This window comes from Marmota monax, unplaced genomic scaffold (genome assembly GCF_021218885.2).
Source record: "Marmota monax isolate L192 unplaced genomic scaffold, Marmota_monax_Labrador192_F-V1.1 WCK01_AAM20220418_F8-fsc00101, whole genome shotgun sequence".
Classification (NCBI taxonomy): Eukaryota; Metazoa; Chordata; class Mammalia; order Rodentia; family Sciuridae; genus Marmota; species Marmota monax.
In genome coordinates this window covers 735,637-756,000 of record NW_026692786.1, presented here as the reverse complement: position 1 = coordinate 756,000, position 20,364 = coordinate 735,637, and the positions used below count along the sequence as shown (strand labels likewise).

At 41.7% G+C, this 20,364-nt stretch overlaps 1 protein-coding gene and 1 pseudogene across 1 annotated transcript; one reads left to right on the top strand and one right to left on the bottom strand.

Annotated features, from left to right (window-relative positions):
* Positions 1 to 2,524: 2,524 nt before the first annotated feature.
* On the top strand, positions 2,525 to 12,241 carry LOC124095022 (cytochrome c oxidase subunit 6B1). Its single transcript, XM_046448138.2, has 4 exons — positions 2,525 to 2,667; positions 4,826 to 4,942; positions 6,215 to 6,315; positions 12,054 to 12,241. The coding sequence occupies exons 2-4, from the start codon at positions 4,837 to 4,839 to the stop codon at positions 12,105 to 12,107; spliced, it is 261 nt and encodes an 86-aa protein (XP_046304094.1). The 5' UTR covers positions 2,525 to 2,667; positions 4,826 to 4,836; the 3' UTR covers positions 12,108 to 12,241.
* A 3,271-nt stretch (positions 12,242 to 15,512) lies between these two features.
* On the bottom strand, positions 15,513 to 17,261 carry LOC124094918 (receptor-binding cancer antigen expressed on SiSo cells-like; annotated as a pseudogene).
* Positions 17,262 to 20,364: the final 3,103 nt, after the last annotated feature.

The following is a 20,364-nucleotide window of genomic DNA, read 5'->3' as shown; positions in this document are numbered from 1 at the left end:
AAAGAGGAATGTGGGCCTGTTAGAGTCTGTAAACAAGTCAAAATAACACCTGGCATTTTGCCAGGGGAATGTTAGAGTTCCTAAACAAGTCTGGATGGTGCCTGGCAAAATGCCAGAGGGAGTGGTTTGTGAAGTAACACCAGCGAGCCATTAAGTGTGGAGATTTCTTATTGGTTGACTGATGTATCTAGTTTATGCTAATTAGATAAGCTGTGTGGAATGTATAAATACTGCTCCTGTCCTACAATAAACGGCTCCTACTCCTGCTGTATCAACGTACACAAGTTATTTGTCACCCCCGGTTATTTTGCTGCAGCCGGACTGCGGCATGGGCCAGTTCACAAAGAGTTCACCAAGGATCCATGAGCCATGATGAAGAGTCTGAACTCTGTCTCCAGAGCACTGGAGAGCCATAGAGGGGTTTGAACAGGAGAGGGATTTGGGTTTTAGGAAGATCTTATTGAAGAGGAGGGATGCAGCATACAAATAGGTAATTCCACAAATGATTGCATTGTTGATGGGCACAGAACAAGAGGTCCTTGATCCAGTTAGAACTTAATGCTGCTTCAAAGACAATATGTGGAAAACTTCAGAAGCCAGACTAAGGACAGGGAGAAAACAATTCTCTTAATACCTCCCTCTACTAGTCCTCAGCTGTCCCACTCACTTATTTATTTAAAAATATTTATAGAGCACCTCCTATGTGTCAGGCACTATTTTAGATGGGCTGGTGAATAAGACAAAAACTGCTTCTTTACGATGCCTCTATTCTATTGAAACAGACAAAAAGGAGTAAACATGATTTAAAGAAAGGAGAAGAAAAGAGCTGTGGAGTAGGGAAGGAGGATGGAGACTGACAAAATGGCAATTTTAAATAGTGGGTTTGAGAAGGACTCATCCAGATGGTGAATCTGTGCAAACTGAAGGAGGGCAGAGAGGGAGCTATTTAGGGAGAGCATTCCAAGCTCAGGGAACCACAAGGGCAAAAGCACTTAAGGGAAAGCCAGACTGTATGTTTGAGAACAGCTGGAAGACTAGTGTGCCTGGAGTGGTGAGGATGAGGAAGACAGGGGACTAGATGAAGGTATAAAGGGGCCAAATTGTAAGGAGCTTGGCTTTAGATTAAGAGTCAGATCAAAACCTGGGGTGGGGGAAGTTCTGTGCTGAGGAAGAGACTCCTTCTGACAGAGGTGTTAACAGAATTCCTTATTACTCAGCCATAAATAAAAATGAAATTATGGCATTTGCCAATAAATGGATGGGATTGGAGACTGTCATGCTGAGTGAAATAAGCCAATACCCCAAAACAAAGGCCGAATGTTCTCTGATATGTGGATGTTGACCCAAAATAAGGAGTTGTAGGGAGGGAGGACCAGAAGTTCATTGGATTAGCAAAAGGGAATTATGGGAAAGGTGGGGGAATGGAAATAGGAAAGACAGTAGAATGAATCAGACATAACTTTCCTATGTTCATATATGAATATACCCAGTGTAACTCCACATCATGTTCAACCACAAGAATGGAATCCTAATTGGAATGGGTTGCACTCCATGTATGTATACTGTCATGTATATCTAAAAAGAACATTTTTTTTTTTTTAAGAGAACAACATTTCTTTGGCTAAACGGAGGTACTAAAGAGGGCAACAGGGAAGCCAGGAGGCCAGGGCTTAGTCCAGGCTGGAGAAAATTATAGCTTGAACTACATGTTTCAGAGGAAGATTCTGATTATACTTTTAAGGCAGAAGCAACACGATTTTGTTGTAAACTAGATTAGCTATGTACTGTGAAACAAAGTTAGGCATCAACGACAAAACGTGAGTAGAAAGATTATTAATAGTTGCCATTTTCCCAGATGAAACAATTTCCGCCAGATCCATCACAAACCCTTTTTTCTCTGTGATGCAGGACTTTAGTTTATTAGCCCTCGGTCATTCAAATCTTTGTTAAATTGTGCTTTTTGAGGTTTGAGAAAATATATGAATGATCAAGGAGGTGGCGTTTGAGCATTCCTCACACTGTGACTTAGGGATTCTGGCAGAGGGACTGGTTCATTTTCAAATGATCCCTTCATCTAGTCCCCTGTCTTCCTCATCCTCACCACTCCAGGCACACTAGTCTTCCAGCTGTTCCCAAACATACAGTCTGGCTTTCCCTTAAGTGCTTTTGCCCTTGTGGTTCCCTGAGGGTATGGAATTTTTTTTTAATATGAGGGTATGGATTTTTTTTTTCAGCGATGCCTTCTCAACCCTTATATTAGTGCCAATAAATACCTCTGGCATGAATAAAAGTACTTTCGCTAGGATTTTATCCCCAAGCCCACTCCCCCGTCAGTCCCAAGATGTAAGACCTTCCAGGCTAAAGGCAGAGCGTAGAATCTGTAACCTGACCTCGCGAGCCTCAGTTCAGGGCAATCCAAAATGCCTAGCAAGCTCACCATTGGGCAGGCAGGGATGATGAATAGGTGTTCAGTCCAATAGGAGGTCGCAGTTCTCTTGTGTGGGCGTGGCCTGAGTGGCTTCTCCGAGGCGCTCTAGCCGCTGGAAAGACTCCCTTATTTTCCGTTTCACCCAGCTTCCGGCCGGTCTTAATTCCGCTTCCTGTCTGACATTGGCGTTTTTGCTAAGGGTCACATTGAGCTGCGAGCTGCTGCAGGGGCGTCTTTAGGTGAGTGTGGAGGGCTCGGGAACCTGGGACCCCATCCAGGAGGTCTGAGGACCCCGACTCCAGCTTCCCGGAGAACCGGGCGAAGCTTGCGTTCTGCGGCGGCCGCCCGCCTTTGACACTGGGGTCCTGTGGTCCTGTCGGTCTGGTAATAGTAAGAGCTGACGGTTATATAGTTCTTTCTTGATGCCGGTAATAATTGTCCATGCAATTTATATAATTTCATTTAATTCTACGTCCAGGCCTATGGGGTAGGTCCTGTGATTATCCCCTTTTACCACGAGGAAATAGGCTCAGAGATTTTAAGCTGCTCAGCCGAGGCTATACAGTGGTCAGGGTTTGGACCCACTAATTGGGACTGCAGTGCACAGGTGTGGCCTCATGCGGCTTGTTTGGGCCTCAACCTGTCTCGTCCCTTCTCCCTCTTGGACGTTGGAGGGGTCGCAACATTTTCGATTTACCCTTATCCTTTAACATAAACTTGAGATCTTGCACAAAACTACTCTTTCAACTGAGTCCAAGAGGTCCTCCGCATCCGTCCTCCTCATTTCCCCCCAGGACCCCCCAAAGCCTATTCTAGTAGTCCAGACATCTGCCACTATTTTGGGCCGCTTGTATTTTGGTGCACCTCTGTGTGGCGCTATGGCTTCTCGGATTATCTGGAACATAGGCACTTTCTCTCAGATTTCAGATGAAAACTGTGTGTCAAATCCTCAGAGATATATCAAAGATCTTCAACCCTGGGTGCACAGAGTTGATAGAATTCAAGGCGTGCCAGTTCTTGAATGGATGATGATATAGGGGAGGGGAGATTGCATCCTTAGTTGTACTAACCTCGTAATTGAAATGTAGTAAGAATTTCTTTCAGTTAGGTATGGAGGGAACAGCTTTAGTAGTATTAGCAGCAGCTATAACTTTATCAGGGATCAAAATCAAATATTTTTTTTGTAGGGCGGGGGAGGGTACTAGAGACTGAACCCAGTGGTGCTTTACCACTGAACTACATCCCCAGTCCTTTTTTTAAATTTTATTTTATACTGGTATAAATATCACTTAACCACTGAGCCACATCCCAAATTCTTTTTATTTTGAGACAGGCTCTCAAAGTTGCTTAGGTCCTTGCTAAGTTGCTGAGGCTAGCCTCAAACTTGTGATCCTCCAGCCTCAGCCTCCTGAGTTGCTTGGATTTCAGGCATGTTGTGCACCTCTGTACCCAACAATCACAAATATTCTTATATTTGGTCATTGTTGCAAATGTTACAAATATCATTTTCAGTCATAATTTCTTCAAAATTTTAAAACTCAGCAAATCCTCAGCTAGACATAACTGCTTACTGCTTTTCTTTGTCATCTTTTGCAAAATTTAAATGCATTTAAACATTCCAAGAAAGAGGTTTATGGGATTTGTCAGACCCCTGAGGAGTCTGTGGCACCAAAAAGACTAAGAGAACCTATTCAGTGTAGGTTCTGCCAATGACTGAAACAGACCACCATTTGTATGCTATATGACCTTGGGAAAACACTTAGACACTCTGACCCTTCCTGGTGTGGGCAACAGGAATAGTAAAATAATTCCTACCTTTTTGGGAGGAGGGAAAAGAGAGTATTATTTGTTGTTTTAGATATACATGACAGTAGGGTGCATTTTGACATACATAAATGGAGTGCAACCCATTGCAGTTAGGATCCCATTTTTGTGGTTGAACCTGATGTGGATTTACACTGGTTGTATATTCATACATGCACATAGGAAAGTTAAGTCTGATTCATTCTATTGTCTTCCCCTGTCAGTCCTTTTTATTTTGGGACAGAGTCTCATTAAGTTGTTGAGACTGGCTTTAAACTTGTGATCCTTCTGCTCAGCTTCCTAAATTGCTGGGATTGCAGGCGTGCACCACTGTGCCTGGCCCTGCCTTTTAGTATGATTATAAGAGTAAAATGTGTAGAACAGGACCTGGCATATAGTAAGCACCTAGTGAATGTTACTAGTATTATTTTGGGACCGGGCAGGCCTGGTTGTACTAAGGAGTTTCCCTATAACTTGTTCTCACCCAACCCATTTTATATATCTGAGTCTCCTCCATTGGCCCTGGTTGGTCTGACATCTCCATGCTCAGGCCTCCTGAAGACCCCTGCCAACACCCATTCCCTTTGTCTCTAGGAGTCAGCATCATGGCTGAAGACATCAAGACCAAAATCAAGAACTATAAGACTGCCCCTTTTGACAGCCGCTTCCCCAACCAGAACCAGACCAGGAACTGCTGGCAGAACTACGTGGGTAAGCAGGGCGTGGTGATGGAGGAACACAGACCTTTCCCTGGTCCCATACCTCAAGTCACTCACCTTTTGCCTTATTTTATGGGCATCCCACCCTCTTCCCTCTTACTCTGGACATCTTATCTCAGAAGGTCCTCATCACCAACTGTATTCAGGATATGGGCCAGGTTTACAAATTTGGGTTCCTATAATGATTGTTTTTTTTTTTTTAATTTAAGTAGCATGTGTGTGTGGACTCTTTGTGATATAACATACATGAAATAAATAAAACATGTATAGTTAAATTAATAATTCTAAAGTGAACCCTGTGAGGCCATAATCCACAAAGAAAATAGATATTGCCGGTATGCTGGCTTCCCTTCCCTGCTTTGTGCCCTGTCTTGAATGCCATATCTTACTCCCCACTAGAGATGTGACCCCACCAACTTTAGGTAATCACGCTTTTTTTTTTTTTTTTTTTAAGAGAGAGAGAGAGAATTTTTTAAATTTATTTCTAGTTTTTGGCGGACACAACATCTTTATTTGTATGTGGTGCTAAGGATCGAACCCAGCGCCACTCACATGCCAGGCAAGCGCGCTACTGCTTGAGCCACATCCCCAGCCCCATGCTTTTGTTTTACCATCACGTTTAGGTTTGCTTCTTTATGAACTTCATGAATATGAAGTCTCCTTTTGTATGTCTCCTTCTGTCTTTGGATTTTTTCATTCAGCACTTCAGATTGACCTGTGCTATGGCATATGGTTTGCTCATTATCATTGTTGTGCAGTTCATCACAATTTATTCATGGACATTTGTGTGATTTCCATTTGGGGGTTCTTACAAATGTTGATGCTGTAAATATTCTTTTAAATGTTATTTTATGTCGATATAAGTGCTTTTTTCTCTAGGGAGTGTGCCTAGTAGGAACAGAATGCCTGGAGGAATTTTATTTTTTTAAATTGCCTGCTTTTTTTTTTTTAACCCCTGCCCCCGCCCCCCCCTTCCTCTCTAGTACTTGGCATCAAGCCCATCTTCCCCTTGCTTGCCCTGGTTCTAGACTTCCCTCATCCTCTTACATGCTGACTCCAGAATTTTCAAATTAAACAGCAGTTCTTAAGGTTGCAAAATCAATTTAGTGAGGTGTATCTAGTCCCTTTCAGTACACTTGTACATTTGTGTTTCCTGTGTATGTAAATACATAGTATTAATTGTTCATGAGGTAAAAAGGTGAATTTTGATCAAAAATACATTGCAGGCCTTGGTTGGGCTGACCCTGATCCCCTTTCTTTACAGACTTCCACCGCTGCCAGAAGGCAATGACCGCAAAAGGGGGCGATATCTCTGTATGTGAGTGGTACCGGCGTGTGTACAAGTCCCTCTGCCCCATTTCCTGGGTATGTGCCTCCCACTGGGGCTCTTGTGATGTTGGGGAGGTGACTTAGCAGAAGGGGATGTTGGTGGCTCAGTGGGAACTCATCTCTGGGGGATAAAGGGAGGACACGGCATCGCACTGTCCATGGGATTCATGCCTATTCTGCAGCCTAGAATTGTTTCCCTTCCTTCTCTCATTGACGGCTCAACCAGTCCTGACCCTCTGCCAAGGCAACCAGGACTATCTTGCTAGATCAGTTTTTGTCATGCACTCTACAGATATATCACGCAGCCCTGTCTGTTGTTCATAATGAACTTTTTTATTTTTGTGGTGCTGGGGATTGAACCCAGGGCCTTATACATGCGAGGCAAGTACTCTACCAACTGAGCTATATCCCCAGCCCTCATTTTTAAAATTTTATATATAATTAAATTTTTGAATCACTCAAATATATTCATCAACCAAATTTGAATAGCTACCAAGATTTTTCCACATTTTCTTCATATATTTCTTTTCTTTTCCTTCTTTCCTTTGCTGAAATATTCTAGAGTAAATCTGAGGTCATTTCATCCTTACCTACTTGATTGGACTCTCCAAAGAATAACGGTACAATAAGGCAGTTCTTTACCCCTGATCTGATAAGACCTTTTGTCAATATTTTAATACCTTTAGTTATGTCCTCTTTTTTTAATGCAAAGAATTTATGTTCAGCATTCTCCTGTTTCATCAAATCAAAGGACTCTATTGACCCATTGACTGTAAGACATGTTGAAAGATGTTTGAATCTTTTTTTTTTTTGGTACCAGGGATTAAACACTGAGCCACATCTCCAGCCCTGTTTTACATTTTATTTAGAGACAGAATCTTGCTGAGTTGCTTAAGGCCTCACTAAGTTGCTGAAGCTGGCTTTGAACTCGTGATCATCTTGCCTCAGCCCCCCGAGCCTCTGGGATTACAGGCGTGCACCAACATAACTGGCTTGAATCTTTTATTAAATTGCTGAAAACTAATAGATCATGCTAATTTCAGATATGAGTGAAAGCCTATGTGTCTTACAATCACAATGTGGTACTATTATGAAAATAATAGTGCTCATTTTAAAAAACAAAACAAGCGGAAGCAGAACAGTAAAATAAAAAGCAAAAACCCTCTGTACTCTCCAGTTTCCTTCCCCTAAGGTAACAGTTACTAAATGATTCAATTTTTCTCAGTATAGATTTACTATACATAATAAGCTTGTGGAACTTTCTATATATGAATGGTTCATTCTGTATATTCTATTCTATGACTTGCTTTGGCATATCAGTGTGTCTTGGAGCCTTGTATTGTGACAATACATTTATTTTAATAACTTGTAGATAGTTTTATGTAACTGGTTCTTTTTTAATGGAGATTATGTTGTATTTTTTGACTATATTAAGCATCCTAAACCTACAGTCTTTGGGTCTTATTTCTTTAGAACAAAATGCCTTAAAGGCATATTTTCCTCTCGGTTTTTTTCTCACCTAAGAGTCTTGAGTACTCTGGGCCCAGGATTTCTCCCCGGGGTTATCTTGAATAATACAGTGTGTGATTCTATAATATCCCTCATCCCTCCTTGGGGCCTGCATTAGGTGTGAATTGGCCAGGGTCCTAGGAAGTGTATTTCTGGTCCTGTCATTGCCCTACCCCCGAGCCTGCAGGTCCCTAGTCCTGCCCCTTACATGGAGAGCATCTGATTGTATGGCTCCTCCACTCAGGCATCCCCTCTCTCTGCCCCATTAAGGCTGGGTATAAATGCATTCTGCACAGGACAGGACCCTCTTTGCCCAACAGTCCTGGACTTTTTTTTTTCCAGACAGGGAAGATTGTTGTTTTTTTTTTTTGTTTGTTTGTTTTTTAACAGTAGCTGCAACAGTTTATGAGTATTTCCTACATTCAGTGGTTCATGGATGACTCTTTGGATACTCACTTTTCTCCCTTTACAAACCAGATTTATTTGGTGTATGTCAAAAGGTGCAACGCTTTTCTTCATTTTTCAGTGAAAGAAGTTAGAAATGAACACCCTCTGGAAAAAAAAAAACAGCAAATGGCAACAAATTTTCCTTGAAAATCACAGTCATATAGAGTGCATCCTAGAAAAGAGGAGGGGCGAGATAGCTTTTGTCCACCGGTTTTTATGAATTTCATCAAATACTAGATCTACTCAAGGGTGGAGAGAAAAAGCAACTTTAAAAAGGAATATATTATTAAATGAGGCATTAACTATATTCCTTCCTAAGAGCACCAAATGGGGAACACATTTTCTAAACTAGATGTAGGAAGTGAAATGTGTAGTCAGTTCTTCTTCCTCTCCTAAGGGCTGTCCATGAGTTGATGAATTAAAAAAAAAAAAGACTAAAAAACACCCCACCCAAAAAAAAAAACGGAAGGGGGTGGGGAACAAAGGTGTCCCAGATTACTCTCCAAGCCCTGGCTTCTTTATTCCAAAAACTTGATATAAATAAAAATAAATGTTTGTGTAACCACTTCACAAAATCTTAATAACTAGTAAAGGGGCAGATATCCATTTGTGTACAATGAATCGAAATGCATTCTGCTGTCATGTGTAACTAATTAGAAAAAAGAAAAGGGGCAGATAAATTTTTCTTCATTTTCCTGTTCTGGCTGATAATATTGTGGCACCTTCCAGTTGTTTTTTGTTTGTTTGTTTTGTAGTACTCTGATCAAACTCCAGCCTTGCACAGGCTAGGCAAGTGCTCTACCACTGAGCTATATCCCTGGTCTCTCTATTAACCCTTTCTGAGCCCCCTAGCAATTGAGTGTAAGTCATATACTCCTTTTCTGTGTGCTAGCATATATGTGTTCTTTTTTATATCTATAAATACACTAGATACTGTTTTGCACTTTTCTTTTTAGTCTAACATGCATTATATACCTGTTTTCACACCAACACAATCTCCTCCATTATTAGGTAGCCGCCATCCTGTCATCTTTAATAATTAGAAAAACTTCTCTGCCCCTTGAACTGGACTCATTCTTTTGCCCTCTTTACTTTTTTATTTTTTCTTAGAGACATTGAGGTTTCTGTGGGCTCTTGGTGATGAGAAGCATTTGGAATACACATTCCAAGAGCAAGGACTACACATTCAAGAGGGAAGGCCGAGCATCTCCAGAGAGACGGCAGCCTGTTAGTTTGGGGTGTTAATAGAGGGCCAGTTGCTAGAGGCCAGACTAGAGGTGGAGTCAGGGTAGAGCTGCATGGTTTTGTGCCAGTTTTCCCTGCACTTGTACATTGTACTCGTTACTTTGCAGGCAGGGGTATGGGTCAAGGATGGGAGCAAGCTCTCAGGAGCTGCAGCAGTTCATGGGTATTTCCTGCATTCATTGGTTCACGGATGATTCCTTGGACACTTGCTGTTTCTCCTTTGATTCCCAAATCCCTGTTGATGAGGAGCAAAGATCCATCTTCTGTGGTTGCTTCAAGCTGGCAAAGGGTGAAGACCTTCCCTACCAGGGATTTAAACCTTTGCCTGTGTAATCTAGTGAGGACAGAGACTGGTCTCTTGTTGGGATTAGTTGGAATCCTCACATTACAATCTTAACCATGGAATCGCTGCAGTCAGCCAGTGCCTCCAAAGTTCCCTGTGTGGGCCACCAAGAGGCGTTATGGGAAAAGAGAGGTCTCTAAAGCAGAGTCCAAGGAGTTCCTGGAGAGAAGGGGAAACTTGACGTGTGTGACCAAAGAGTTTCAGCATGTACCAGTCGGAGATTTAGAGGTTTGTTTAGGAAAACAGGCATTTTCAAGGGAGAATATGGAGTATCTCCAGAGGAAGAGACAGCCTTCTTCCCTATTTTAAATAATGTTTTAGTGTTTTGTAATACCTTGACAGGAAAGGTTTTGCCTGTATTTGGATGATTTCCTTAGTTTCCTTTCCATGAAGTGAGATTATTGGGGCAAAAGGGAATTTGCTAAGAGGTCAGATCAGCCAGTCATTGCCCATCTTTCTCAAGCATTGTGTGTTTTTTTTTTTTAAATGCCAGTTTGAACAATTAAAAGGGGGGAAAAAGGTAAATTCAGCTGAGGGATTCAAAAAGAGAAAGAACTGTGGACAATATACAAGTCTGGCATGAGGGATCCAGATGGACCCCCGCCGTGAGAAGGTGTTCATCTCCACTCCGGTCATCAAGGAAACACAGCTTAAAACGAGAGGTACTTGTTTTAACCTTGCAGTCCAGACCAAAAGTTACTAAAGGTTAATGTTACCAGGTAAATTTGGCAAAATAGGTTTTGTTGCAGAATGCTGTTGGTTCAATAAGTTGATCAAGTCGCTTTTTTTTTTTTTTAAACCAGGGATTGAACTCAGGTGCACTTGACCACTGAGCCACATCTCTAGCCCATTCTGGGGTTTTGTTTAGATACAGGGTCTCACTGAGTTACTTAGCGCCTCACCTTTGCTGAGGCTAGCTTTGAACTCGTGATCCTCCTGTCTTACCTTCCCAAGCCTCTGGGGTTACAGGCATGTGTGCACCACTGCACCCGGCCTGGTCCAGTCACTTTTGAGGTTAAATTTGGCTGGCTCTTTCACATGAAAAAATCATCCTTTGATCTGCCAATTCCACATCTAGGCATCCTACAAAAATTTTTGTAAAGTAAGGATGCCCATTGCAGAATTGTTTTCAATGGGGGACATTCAGAGACAGCCAGAGTTACATAAATGATGCAGAATTGTCTTGATAACCTTTATAGAGAATGTGAGCTCTATAACCTTTATACAGAAAGAGATCTAAGGTGTGTGGGTGTGTGAATCATGACTTAACTAATAAAAATTTCACTGGAAAAGTCCAATACTGTATGTCTATATAAAATGGGCCAGATCTTTGTAAGCACTTGTTGAACATATGAGGTAAATACTTGATCAGTATCCTCATTTTACAGAATCGGAAACTGAGACCCAGATAGGTGGAGTAACTTGCCTAAGGTCACACAACTAGGAAGTAATGGGTGGGGACTCAGACTTATTTTCTACTGTCCATGTTTTTATTCACCTCTTCTAATATCTAACATATAAGAGAGCAAAAGCTGGGGAGTATGTGAGTGTAGGCAGGTAGGTTGGTAGGTATATCAAAAGGAGTATGCATGTAACTGCTATAGAAAGGTCCCCAAAGCAGAGAGCACTTATGGAGAGTGTTAACAATTGGATACAGACCTCTCCATCATTTTTTTAACCCATGCCACATCTGTGATCAACCTTAGGATTTTACTTTGCACTCTGGGACCCTTTTGAACTTGATGACACATTTGACAGGCTCTTTTGAAATGAAAAAATCATCCTTTGATCTGCCAGTTCCACCTCTAGGCATCCTTGGAGATCCTTTTGTGCCAGGACATAAATCAGCCTCATTGTAATGCAGCTGCCTAGTATTCCATCTTTCTTCTGTTCTGATAAGTAGCATTGAGCATTGCCTCTGGGGTTAAGTAAGCAGGGCCCTGCCACACTCTGGGACATCTGAGCAGTGACATCTCCCCAGGAACATCCCTGCAGTGAGTCTGGGATGTTTCTGCCCATTACTTCCCCCAGTGTGTCAGCTCATTCAAGAAGGCAATTTTTGTCTTTGGGGTAACTTCTGGTTCCCTGGCTCCTGTGGCAGTGGTTGACACACAGCAGGCACCTGCGGTTATTTGTTGACTAAATATACAGATGGACAAAGCAGGGAGACAGATCCATCCATTTGGCTTCCCTACAGAATATGGAGTGACACAGACTTGTCTTTCCACAGGTCTCAACTTGGGATGACCGCCGGGCAGAAGGCACATTTCCCGGGAAGATCTGAACTGGTTCCACCCTGCCTCTCCTGTCTTCCGTCCTTCTCCCAGGGTGGTAAAGGGGGACCTGGGTGCTTGGTTCTTCCTACCCTGGGACCCTGAATCATGACTTAACTAATAAAAATTCACCAGAAAAGTCCAAGACTGTGTGTGTAAGAGCTGGACAGCAGAGCAAGAAGCTCAATCAGTGCCCCAACAAGTAGGAGGCCTCAGGATAATTTTCTTTTCTTTTTTTTTCTTTAATATTTATTTTTTAAGGTGTAGATGGACACAACACAATGCCTTTATTTTTATGTGGTGCTGAGGATCGAACTGGGTCTCGCCTGGGTCCCACCCAGGCTAGGCTTGGCCATGCTAGGCGGACCGCGCTTGGCGAGCGCTCTACCACTGAGCCACAATCCCAGCCCTCTTTTCCATTTGTTTTACTTTTTAACTTAATTGAACTTTGGCCACTTCCTCCACGCCAGACAATTAATAGAATGGGTATTTATGCAAAATAGCTATTAAAAATCTTCAAGTGCCTGGTGGCACATGCCTATAATCCCAGTGGCTCAGAAGACTGAGGCAGGAGGATTACAAATTTGCCAGCCTCAGCAACTTAGTAAGACCCTGTCTTTAAATAAAATTTAAAAAAGGATAAGCGCTTGCCTAGCACATGTGAGCCCTGGGTTCAATTCTCAGCACTACATAAAAAAAATAAATAAATAAATAAAGGTATTGTGCCCATTAAAAAAAAAATATATATATATATATATATACACACACACACACATATACACACACATAAAAGGACTGGGGATGTGTGTGGCTCAGTAGTTAAGCACCCCTGGGTTCAATCCCCAGTACCCCTCCCCCCAAAAAATTGATTTGTATTTACCCTTATTGTATTTCTTTGTATTTACTCTTATTGCCTGTGTAGATTTTTTTTGGTGGGGGGAGGGATACTGGGTCTCACTAAATTATTTATAGGGCCTTAAGTTGCTGAGGCTGGCCTCAAACTTGGGATCCTAGGCATGTGCCACCACACCCAGCTAACTTTTCTTATGTATCATTTTTGAACCATAAGATAATTCTTACACATACCTTACCTAGCTTTAACAAATGACCTCTTTCATCTTTAACTAACTACCCCTTTCTAGATAATTTTAAAGCAAGTCTCAGAAATTATATTTTATTCCAGAGCATGTGTGTGTATCAGATTTTTAAATTTTGTTTCATTTTATTTTATTATGCAGTATTGGGGATTGAACCCAGAAGTGTTCCACTGAGCTGCATCCCCAGCCCATTCCATTGTTTAAGGCAGGGTCTTGCTAAGTTGCCCTGGCTGGCCTTTACTCTTACCTCCACTTCCCTAGAAGCTGCATACCCAGTGGGATACTGATCTTTAAAACTGTCACATTCTCATTATACCTGAGAAACAATAGATTCTTAATATCCTCTGAGCAGTGTTCGCCACAATGGGTCTTTTCTCCCTGTGTTTGGGGCCTTTGTCATGTAGATCACAGTGATTGAAAGTCATTTTAGTAGGTCAAATAAAGAACTTTCCCAACTGGGCGTGGTGGCCCACACCTGTAACCCCAGCCCCTCTGGAGGCTGAGTCTGGAGAATTGTTGAGTTCAAACCAGCGCCCACAACTTAGTGAGGTCCTAAGCAACTTAGAACCTGTCTGAAAATAAAATACAAAAAAGGGCTGGGGGTGTTGTTCATAGTTAAGCACCCCTGGGTTCAATCCTTCATCCAAAAGAAAAAAAAGAACTTCCACAGTACCCCCAAAGAAGGAATTGCCACACATTAACAGTTCAAAATGATTACCAAACCTATCAACAGGGAACTGACAGCAGGGCTGCTGGAGCACCATCTTGTGGCTGAAATGCTGTGTCCTCAAGACAGATGCCTGTGTGAAAAAACTTGTCTGATGCACTTCCTCCGAGTGAGCAAAGAGGTGATTCCTGGATTGAGGGAAGTGGCCTTAGGGAACGATCTTGTGAAGCACCTGCCCAGTCATAGGACCTATAAACAGGTCCTTGTGCATGCATGGGGACCTTGAGGGGCCACAGAAGCTATGACATGCATCGGAACTAGCAAAGAAACACCAAAATTTCAAAGCACTAGGACAAGCAGTGAAATGTCAAGGTGTAGAGCTCCCTGGTTCCAGCTGCCCATCTCTGCCCAAGGCTGTCCCAGGTCTTTTTCCTGTTTTCCTCCAGAGACAGTCCATGCACTTAGGAGCATTCATAAATATAATGAGATGTATTTGATTTGATAAAGACAAAACAACCCTCCCATTTCCCCTCCGATCTGCTGATCTGCTGTGGGCTCTCTCATTTCCTGCCACACTGACCTCTTTGGTGTGGCAGGAAGGATGGAGCACATGAGATGTCTCAATACACCAGCTGGCTCTGGCCGCACAGCCTGGCATGTTTCTCCATCAGATAACCAGCTGCCCACTCCCTTGTGGTTCCTTGTGGTCTCAGATAAAAGTAAGGCTTTCCGTGACCACTCAGCCTGCAGCATCACCTCCCACACATTGAACCCCTTTACTCAGTTTATTTCTAAAGCATTTATCAGTCACATTCCAAGTGTATTTTTTAAATTATTTTATAATTATGCACATTGAAGGAAAGCATAATAGCAGAATTCTTTTCCATCATAAAATTATTTACAATCATTAATTTAGCTAGAAACACTAGCTAGAAAGGTATTGGTATATTCCGTTCATAATAATTTCTCTACAGTCTTATATTTGGAGCATGTTGAAGAAAATATTGTCTCGTAAGTTCTTTTTTTGTTCTTTTGAGTCTTAATTACTAGGAGTTTGTTATAGTTAAAGCTTCATCCCAGAGTTTCATAAACTGACTTCCAGACCACTCACGTATAATCGAATCAAGCCTTTATTGAAGCACACCTGTGGTGGCTGACCTGATCAGCCCAAACAATTGCAAGGGCACTCCTTATAAGCCTGAAAACCGCAAAAGGGATGTTTGGGGAGGTCTAGCCAATGCAAGCAAGCCAGGACAGTGCAGTCAAGCAGAGGGAAGCCTAACCAATCACAGCCCAGTCACCCCAGTTACAGAAACAGAACCCCGTTACCCTAGTTACAGAAACAATGCTCCATTAGGTAGTTCCGTGTTCTTAAAGGTTTCTATAGCAAAAGGAAAAGAACATTTTGCCCCAGTTATGACTCTTCTACTTGGCATGGTTGTTTTACAGGATGAAGTCATAAAACAAAATGGAGTCACATTTGCTCCTACTATCACAAGTTCAAGATACTTTAGGAGAATTCTAGTGTCCCGGATGGCCTGAAATAAAGCAGAGTTTGTATTCTCAAAATACTCTTAAATCCAAATAAATGATTTGTGGGTTCAGGAGCTCAGATTTCTCCTACTGACACTATGACATTTGAAGAACATTTGTTATGAAAGTTTCACACTGATTTTATTTCGTTCTTTCTATATGAGCCTCTGTGCTTCCTTTTCCATTTTCTCCCTCTGCAGCTCTGCTGCTCTTTCTCTGTCTGCTATTCTGCTGCCTCAGAACTTCTGCTTGCCAGGCTGCATCTTCCCATGCATTGGTATTTTCTTGCCAGGTATCCAAGTCACCTAATTCAGAAGATTGGTAAATAAGAGGCATATCTTGTGTAGCAGCTAATCTACTGGAGAAACCTGTGCACCATCTGGGACGCTAAAATCTAATGGTTCTCTCTTCTTAATAATCATTTTCTGAGTTTTCCTTGTAGTTGGTGTCATGTCCTTAAAGTAGTCAGGTTCCATTTGTTCCAAAGCATTTTGTTGTGCGGCCACCTTCCCATTCCTGCCTTCAGCCTTCGCACGGTGGGTGCATCTTCATCCCAGGAAGCTCCTCTTCCACATCAGCCTGCTTAGGAACTGGTGAATAATCACCTGTAGTTGGCCAAGTTATTTGGTCTCCACTTAATTTACTTATTTTGCCAGATCTGCATATTGATCTCTTTAGGACTGAGAATACTGTGCTAGGCAGGTACAAACTTTAAATTAGCCGAAACTGAGTGATGGCCGTGATGGGAATCAAAACCTGCCCGTCCCTGTCCCCGCCCAGTGGAGGCTGGCTCCGAGCTGCCGGGCATTTCTGGAGCCCGGCTCCGCCTTTCCAGTCCCAGCCCCGCTCATTCACAGCCTGCTGGCGGCTCCCGCTCAGGAAACCTTCTCCCAGCCCCTCCCTCACCCAAGTGGTTTTCTTATTCATCCTCAATCATCCTCTAGAAAGTGATTTCCGTGACAGCAGGGATTAAAACAAAACAAAACAAAAACTGTTCCCCCTTTTAACTTTTATTATGAAAATTTAAGCATACAGCAGAAATAGTACAAGGGTTGCCCGATGCCCACCACCTGAGGTTAACAATTGTTTACATTTTGTCATGTTAACTGTATACATGTGTTTTTGTCAAACTGCTTGAAAATATTTTCCAAATACCTTTCACATCACTCCTAATATGTCAGCATGTATCTCAGAGAAATGTTATGTTTCTTTATGCCATTATCACTCATAAGAAAAAGTTAATTCCTTAAAATCTCCTGTTCAGTTCATAATCAGATTTTCCAAATTGTACCAAAATAGTTTGTTTTTTGAACCAGGATATAATTGAGGTTCATATCTGCATGTGGTTATTAGGCCTCTAGGATTTTTAATGTTCTACAATAGCGCTTCACACCCCACCTACCACCTGCCATATAAAGGGGAGTTTGTTTATTTATTTAGTTAGTTAGTTGGAAGGATTGAACCCAGGGTACTTTCCCACTAAGCCATATCCCCAGCCCTTTTTATTTTTGATTTTGAGACAGCATCTTGCTAAATTGCTTAGGGCCTCGCTAAATTGCTGAGGCTGGCCTCAAACTTGGGATCCTCCTGCTTCAGCCTCAAGTCACTGGGATTACAGTCATGCACCACCATGCTCAGCTTAAAGGGGAGTCTTCAAAGCCAGCTGTCTTGTAGAATGTACCTCACTCTGGACTGTTTTGCTGTTTTCTTCATGCTGACATTTCTCTTCCTCTACCATCATATGAACTGGAACTTAATTCTACAGACCATTTGCAGGTTAAATAGTTTTTGCAAGGCTCCTTCCTGTGTGCAACCGCCTTATTGCTTCCCAACAGGAAGTACCCGATGCCAGGTTGCCCATTCGTCATGGCCATCTAATCCTTGGGAAAGATGATGGCCAATAGCTATATCCTCTAGAAAGGTCTGCTTTCCCTCCTTGCCAATGGACACAACTTGTGGGGTGATATTATGGGGAGCAGCTCCTCACAGCACTCCACAACCTGTACATATTCACATGAGCCACACAGGCCAGTCCTAACTGGGGTCGGACTGGAACCTCGACAGAGTGCCTGGAATTTTCTCCTGACACAAAGGGAAATAAGCAATCTCATGAAAGGTGGCCACGAGGTGGTTTCTCCATTGCTTCTTTTGAAGGAGGCAGTCACAGACCCTCTCATCCTCTCCTTCAGGTCAGTTGAACACCACTTCCTACCTATTTCTTCTTAAGATATAGAACTGCCACGCACATCCCAGGCCTTCCGGCATTGCATTACGATGAGCCCCATGTTACAGTGAGGGAACTGACAGCTTCCCTCCCCCAGGTCAGGCAGCTGTGGGTTTCCTTTTGGAGTGTCTTTTTAGGAGGAATTTGAGGCACTAAAATCCCATGATGACATGAATTTGGATATAACGTAATTAACTTGCCTCAGATTCTTGTTTCATTGTATTCAATTCAACATGACTCTACATTGTACAGGTTTGAAGGTAGCTTTACAGTAGGGTTTTACATTACTTTTTAAATACCTGATTCCAGTCGATAAATAAAGGAGGAAAGATAATTAGAATATTGGCATTTGCAACCCCCATTGGTACTGGGCATTCAGCAGAAATGGCTAAGAACATCACCAAAAGAGACAATTGCTGTGGTCTGAATGCATCTTGGGATTCATATTTTGAAGTTCTAACCTCCAGGGCAATAGCATTAGGAAGTGGGTGATTAGGTCATGAGAGTAGAGTTCTCACGAATGAGATTTATGTCCTTCAAAAAAATCCCATATACCAACCAAGAAAAGCCCAGGACCGGACGGATATACAGCAGAGTTTTACAAGAACTTTAAAGAAGAACTAATACCAATACTCTACAATCTATTTCAGGAGATAGAAAAAGAGGGAGAACTTCCAAATTCATTCTATGAGGCCAATATCACCCTGATTCCCAAACCAGATAAAGACACCTCAAAGAAAGAAAACTACAGACCAATATCCCTAATGAATTTAGATGCAAAACTCCTCAATAAAATTCTGGCAAATCGGATACAAAAACATATCAAAAAGATCGTGCACCATGACCAAGTGGGATTCATCCCTGGGATGCAAAGCTGGTTCAATATACGGAAATCAATAAATGTAATTCACCACATCAATAGACTTAAAGAAAAGAACCATATGATCATCTCATTAGATGCTGAAAAAGCATTTGACAAAATACAGCATCCCTTTATGTTCAAAATTCTAGAAAAATTAGGGATAACAGGAAATTACTTCAAAATGGTAAAAGCTATATACGCTAAGTCTCAGGCCAGCATCATTCTAAATGGAGAAAAATTGAAGGCATTCCCTTTAAAATCTGGAATAAGACAGGGATGCCATCTCTCACCACTTCTATTCAACATAGTTCTTGAAACACTAGCCAGAGCAATTAGACAGACAAAAGAAATTAAAGGCATAAATATAGGAAAAGAAGAACTTAAATTAGCACTTTTTGTCGATGACATGATCCTATACCTAACAGACCCAAAAAATTCAACCAAGAAACTTCTAGAACTAGTAAATGAATTCAGCAAAGTGGCAGGATATAAAATCAATACCAATAAATCAAAGGCATTCCTGTATATCAGTGACAAATTCTCTGAAATGGAAATGAGGACAACTACTCCATTCACAATATCCTAAAAAAATAAAATACCTGGGAATCAACTTAACAAAAGAGGTGAAAGAGCTATACAATGAAAACTACAGAACCCTGAAGAAAGAAATAGAAGAAGACCTTAGAAGATGGAAGGATTTACCTTGCTCATGGATTGGTAGAATTAATATTATTAAGATGGCCATACTACCAAAAGTACTTTACAGATTCAGTGCAATTCCTATCAAAATCCCAATGACATTCCTTGCAGAAATAGAAAAAGCAATCATGAAATTCATCTGGAAAAACAAGAGACCCAGAATAGCTAAAGTAATTCTAAGCAGGAAGAGTGAAATTGGTGGTATCGCGATTCCAGATTTTAAACTATACTATAGAGCAATAGTAACAAAAACAGCATGGTACTGGCACCAAAACAGGCTGGTAGACCAATGGTACAAAATAGGGGACACAGAGACCAATCCACAAAATAAAAACTACCTTATATTAGACAAAGTTGCTAAAACCATGCAATGAAGATAGCATCTTCAACAAATGGTGCTGGGAGAACTGGAAATCCATATGCAACAAAATGAAATTGAATCCCTTTCTCTCACCATGCACAAAAGTCAACTCTGTTAAGGTCTGTAAACAAGTCAAGATGGCGCCTGGCATTTTGCCAGGGGGAGTGGTTTGTAAAGTCACGCCAGCGAGCCATTAAGTGTGGAGATTCCTTATTGGTTGACTGCTGTATCCAGTTTATGTTAATTAAGATAAGCTGTGTGGAATGTATATATACCCCTCCTGTCCTACAATAAATGGCTCACACTCCTGCTGTATCAATGTACACAAGTTGCTCATCACCCCCTGGTTATTTTGCTGCAGCCGGACTGCGGCAAACTCAAAATGGATCAAGGAGCTAGGAATCAGACCAGAGACTCTGCATCTAATAGAAGATAAAGTTGGTCCTAATCTTCATCATGTGGGGGCAGGCCCCAAATTTCTTAATAAGACACCTATAGCACAAGAGTTAAAACCAAGAATCAACAAATGGGACGAATTCAAACAAAAAGTTTTTTCTCAGCAAGACAAATAATATGCGAGGTGAATAGGGAGCCTACATCCTGGGAACAAATTTTTACCCCTCAAACATCAGATAGAGCTCTAATCTCTAGAGTATACAAAGAACTCAAAAAGTTAAACAACAAAAAAGCAAATAACCCAATCAACAAATGGGCCAAGGACTTGAACAGAAACTTCTCAGAAGAGGATATACAATCAATCAACAAATACATGAAAAAATGCTCATCATCTCTAGCAATCAGAGAAATGCAAATTAAAACTACTCT